This window comes from Grammomys surdaster, unplaced genomic scaffold, assembly GCF_004785775.1.
Source record: "Grammomys surdaster isolate TR1022 unplaced genomic scaffold, NIH_TR_1.0 132, whole genome shotgun sequence".
Classification (NCBI taxonomy): domain Eukaryota; kingdom Metazoa; phylum Chordata; class Mammalia; order Rodentia; family Muridae; genus Grammomys; species Grammomys surdaster.
The window spans coordinates 2093975-2099764 of record NW_021604590.1 but is presented as its reverse complement, the minus strand read 5'-3'; the positions used below and the strand labels follow the sequence as shown (position 1 = coordinate 2099764).

General features: G+C 42.8%; 1 protein-coding gene across 1 annotated transcript in view; it reads left to right on the top strand.

Annotated features, from left to right (window-relative positions):
* Myom1 (myomesin 1) overlaps nucleotides 1–5790 on the top strand; it is a 112838-nt gene that overhangs the window by 94436 nt on the left and 12612 nt on the right. The window contains exons 30-33 of the mRNA XM_028762193.1: nucleotides 1930–2043; nucleotides 2784–2871; nucleotides 3686–3724; nucleotides 3819–3924. Coding sequence (XP_028618026.1) covers nucleotides 1930–2043; nucleotides 2784–2871; nucleotides 3686–3724; nucleotides 3819–3924 — 347 coding nt within the window. The remainder of the gene's footprint in view (nucleotides 1–1929; nucleotides 2044–2783; nucleotides 2872–3685; nucleotides 3725–3818; nucleotides 3925–5790) is intronic.

The window sequence follows — 5790 nt, the reverse complement described above, 5'->3', positions numbered from 1 at the left end:
GTGTGTGTGTGTGTGGTGTGTGTATGTATGTGTGTGTTTGTGTGTGGTGTATGTGTGTGGTGTGTGTGGTGTGTGTATATGTGTGTGGTGTGTGTGTGTGGTGTGTGTGGTGTGTGTATGTATGTGTGTGTGGTGTATGTGTGTATGTGTGTGTGGTGTATGTGTGTGTGTATGTGTGTGTGTTTTGCAGGGCCTTGCACTCTGCCACTGAGCTACATCTTCAACCCAGCTGAAGTTCTTTCAACAGTAAAACATGAATACTTTTGTTTATGATGAGCATACTAACAACCTTTCTCTTGCTGTGATAAAGCACTGTGACCAAGGCAATTTATAGAAGGAAGCATTCAGCTGAGCTTATTGTTCCATAAAGTCCACAATGGCAGAACAAACACAGGAACAGCCGAGAGCTTGCATGTCAAACTGCAAGCAGGTATTAGAGGGAGCACACTGGGAATGGCATAACCTCAAAGCCCACCCCCAATGCCACACCTCCTCCATCAGGCCACACCTCCCTCATCAATGCCACACCTCCTCCATCAGGCCACACTTCCCTTATCAAGGCCACACCTCCTCCATCAAGGCCACACCTCCCTCATCAGGCCACACCTCCTCCACCAGGCCACACCTCCCTCATCAAGGCCACACCTCCTCCATCAAGGCCACACCTCCTCCATCAGGCCACACCTTCTAATCTTTTCCAAACAGTTCCACCAACTTAGGACCAAGTATCCAAATATGAGTTTATGGAATTCATCTTCCTTCAGATCACCAAAAGTAAATGCTTTTACTGTTTTGTCTTGTAATCCTCTATTATCTTACCAATTGTTTAGTGGCTTTCTTTAGGATCTTTCGTTATACTTTCTTTATCTGTATGAAGTCCTTATCTTTCCTGCATTTTTAATTTTCAAGAAATAAGTGGATATAATCCTCTTTGTGAAAAATAATTCAAATGCTTTAGAAAAAGCTCAGACTCCCTCTAAGTCTATGGAATGGTTTTACCCACCTGAGATTTATATATATGATATATGGGTTAGTATTTAAAGGCATCTTATCAGAATTGCTCAGAAGTTAAGTTATTAAACCTTGTACTTCCTTTATACATATATTTGTAATCTTTCCTTATCTCTTTTATTAAACTTTTAGATTTGATTGGAGTGTACTCATCCTGTTCATTCTGCGGAAAGGCTATTTTAATACAATAGGAAATCCCTTTCTTTGGTTTTGAGATTTTTATTTTTATTTAAGCATTTGTGTATATTAGTATATATAGAATCCTTTCTCTCCATGTCTATCTAAGAACTATGGGATGGAGACATGGTCTCACATGTTAACCAAGCTGCTTTCAAACTCCTGGGCTCAAGCAATTCTCTGACCTGAGTCAGACTATTATACTATACCACCATGACACACGCATCCAGTGGTTTTTTTTTTTAAGTTGGAAAGTACTTCTTTGATATGCTTTATTGACAGGGCACATGGTGCTCTTCTCCTTGGCATCAGTTTTAAGCTGGTTTTGAAACAATGTAGTATTACACAAGCTGGCCTGACTACAGATCCCTCTGCTCCTTTAGGAGTGAGCCTGGCAATAGGGCCGTTTCCATTCCATTCCAGTTGTTCCAGTATAGCCATGCAGAAAGCCGTCCCACTACCCAATGCAGAATTTCTGTATTCGCCATGAAACTCACATGTTAAGGCAATTTTTACCTCTGGAAATGGAGATGCTACCAATTTAAGCTTATTGTCTGGTGTTCACCTTAGCGTAACCCTTTCTCCACTAAAATGATTTCACACTGATTTCTTTACAAACCTGTGTCCTCTGACTCCAAATTCAATATTTTTTTCTTTAGTACTTGGATGCATAAGAACCGCTTACCTTCATGAAAATGTATGTCTTTACTTCGAGGAGGATAATTATGACTCTTCTTACAGGTGGCCAATATTAAAAAAGAGACTCACATCGTGTGGTACAAAGATGAGCGGGAGATCTCCGTGGACGAGAAACATGACTTTAAGGATGGCATCTGTACCCTGCTCATCACAGAGGTGGGTGGCCATGGACATGCCAGCTGCCAGCTCTGTATCACGGTTCACTCAACAGAAGCTAGGTTCATCATTCATTCCATGCCCAAAGGGGTTACACCAGCTTACGTCCAACTGCTGTAGGATCACACTTACATACCAGCAGTGGAGCCAGAGACAGGCGAATCCCTGGTGTAACTGCATCAGAGCTGCCACTAGCTCAGGTCCTAGTAAGAGACTCTACCTCAAAACACAATGGCTTGGCGATTAAGAGCACTAGCTGCTCTTCCAGAGGACCTGGATTTGGTTTCCAGCACCCATATGGTGGCTCACAACTGTCTGTAACTCCAGTCCAGAGAACCCAGTGCCCTTCTTCTGTTCACTTATTTATAGTCCTTTCTCAACTAAAATAGTTCGGGACTGATTTCTTTAGAAACCCATGTCACTGTTCACAGTTACTGCACGCCTGTGGTATAGAGAAAGACATCCAGTCAGAACACTTCACACACATACAATAGAAGTAAAAGGTTAACAACAAATAGGATACATAGACAGCCCTGAAGAGTGATGCCCAAAGTTGATCTACACCTCCACTCACATGTTGTATGCACATCCATACACACCCACACAACACACATGCATACACACATGAACATATACTCTCACACATGTGCACACACAAACACACAGAGACACACATACACACACAATTGTAACAGCCAGGTCCGAGCTAGGATAAACTCTCACATTCATTGTCTCCTCAGTTTTCCAAGAAAGATGCTGGATTTTATGAAGTTATCCTGAAAGATGACCGGGGAAAAGATAAAAGCCGACTGAAACTCGTGGATGAAGGTGATTCTACCAACTGCTGCGATCTGTCTCATGGGTTCTACAGCTACCAGAGCTATGACCAGGGCTGGCTGGCCGTGGAAGCCCTAATGATTTGTATTGACCGATTTTGGTTTAATTGAAATTCAGGCAGAGCAAAGCACTGTTCTTTTTAAAAAATGTTTTCCCTTTTCGACTTCCTAGAAATCAAAAATATACTTTTGATCCTTAGAGAATTTATAGCCCGTGGGCCACAAGAAGTCTTTTTTCAGTTTAAATCATTATTTTTGTTCCAACTCTACAGAAATGTTCTAGGATCAAACCTTTCTGTAGAAGAATGGTAAAAAACCAGCCCATTGTCAGGGTGGTAAGAAGGATTCATGTGTGAAATCTGAGATCTTTCAATTGTTAGCAGACCAAAACAGCCGTTCCCAGTTTTCAGAGACTTTTACTAAGGGCAAATATATCATGATAACACAAAGCTACTTTAACCTCCCACCCCTGAATGTCCAGGTTTTCTCCTCAATACAGCAGGGTTGCAATAAGCTGCAGAGGCTGTAGTTTGCCCTGCAGTTCTCAATGGAGGTGGGACTACAGTTAACAGAGACTAATTCATTATGAACTGATGATACAGATAAGAAAACTAAGGCTTCCTAGGACTTAAGAAGAAAGAGCATTCCAAAGCCAACAGGCTTTCTGGGAATGCTGGGTCAGCAAACTTACCTTCTGTCAAATGGCTTTCACTGGACAATAACTGTTTGAGAGCTAGCAGCTTGACTTTTGACTTTATATGGGATATGCTTGTGCTAAAGTTTTGGCTACGGCCTTCTATCTACAGCCTTCCAAGACTTGATGACTGAAGTATGCAGGAAGATAGGTAAGTTACCATTTCCTCACCACGGGGAATGCTTTGGCACGCCCCTTCCAGGGGGAACCCTGCAGGTGGATTAACTTGTTGCTTTCTTCCTCAGCTTTGTCTGCCACAGACCTGAAAATCCAGAGCACAGCGGAGGGCATCCGGCTGTACTCCTTTGTCTGTTATTACCTGGATGACTTGAAAGTAAACTGGTCCCACAAGTAAGTACATGCAGACTGACTCGCCAGGTAGACATTTCCCCCACAGGTAAGTAGGAGGAATGAAAACCAAAACCCATCCCCTTTCAAGAAAGAGGCATCATATTGAAGAGCACAGGACAGAACACTGAGGCCCTGCCCTTACTTTTAGCTGTGTCTCTCAGCTCATGCACAGTGAAGTTCTAGTGATGGCTAGCGTTATGTCTTTGCTAGTGATGGAAGTATTGTCATTTATCAGTATCTCTGTAATGTACCTGGGACAGCCTTACACAGGATACCTGTGTTCTGCCAAGCATCCAGAGCTAAGCTAGCTCATTCTATCACACACACAGACACACACACACACACACACACACACACACACACATGCACATGCGAGCACGCGCACACACACATACTTCCACACTGCATGGAAAGTTTCAAATGCGGGGGAGAAGAGGCTGATCATTGGTTACTAAAGTACAGAATATAACAAAGTGTCTTTGCTGCTTGTGACTGTGACTAGCTATAATACATTGTATATTTCAAAAAGCTATAGAAAAAGATTTGGAAAGTTTTCACTGTAAAGAAATTATAAGCCAGCCATGTGTGATGGTACTCACCTTTAATCCCAGCACTTGGAAGGCAGAGGTAGATGGATCTTTTCGTGTCTGAGGCTAGCTTGATAGTAAGTTCTAGGCCAGCCAGGGCCACATAGCAAAGAAAGTTAGTTTGAGAAGATATTTTTAACCTGATTTAAATAGAATACTCTCTCTTTATGATTATAAACATACACTGAGGATTGTCATGCATATATTATTAATGCACGCATTAATGTATATATGTATTTTTGTTACATATATATATATATATATATATATGATGAAAATGTTATAATTGAATGAACAAATGAGGACATGAGTGCTCCCAGGTATGGTGGAGGAGGAAGTTTATTGTAGATATGAGAGAGAAAACAACCTGAGAAATTTGGAAGTGTCCAGACTGAACTGGGCCTTGAGAGGAGAGAGAGAAGGGAAGAGCTACGGAGGAACGGAGAGGAAGTAGGAGCCAAGAGGCCAGGAGACCAAGGGAGCAAGAGTGTAAGAGTGCACGAGACCGCAGAGCCAGACGCCTGGATTATGTAGGGGTCAGGGGCTGGGGAGAGGAAAGCCCCTAACTGCAGAGTTTCGGGGTACAGAGCAGGGTGAGAAGGGCTAAGAGGAGCCAGGACTCTGTAATGTAATGCTGAGAGAGACTGGCCAGTGTCTGTGTTGATATGTTAATTAGACACATCAGCTGGCCATTTGTCCTGAGTTTGAGACCTAATGATAACATAAGACATGGTGGCACACAACTATAATAACAGTATTTAGAAAGCTGAGGCAGAAGAATTATGAGTTCAAGGCTGATATGGGTGACATAGAGAGCCTATAGCTGACTAGGCTGCATAGCAAGATCTTGCCTCAAAAAAACAATGTCAGAAGTCACGTGATGCTGAGGCCCATAGATTACAGGTGCACATCTGTAATCCCAGGACTAAGGAAACAAGAGGATTGAAAGTTTGAGGGCAACTCATGCTACAGAGCAAAACCTGTCTCAAAACAAGAAAGCAAAACCAAAACAGCAGACCCAATGCTGCCCCACTAAAACACGTGTCAGTGTAGCTTAGTGGTAGAGCACTTGCCTGGCATACACAGGGCGGAGTTGAACAGTTAACCAGAGCTGCGTCCCATAGAGCAGACTGGCATCTGACTGAGCTCTTGGGCATCTGGTGAGTTCTAGAGGTAAGACGTAGTAAAATAAAAATGCCTGTGTGGAACACTGTGGCTTTGGCCCTTCGTGTTCTCTCTCTCTCTCTCTCTCTCTCTCTCTCTCTCTCTCTCTCTCTCT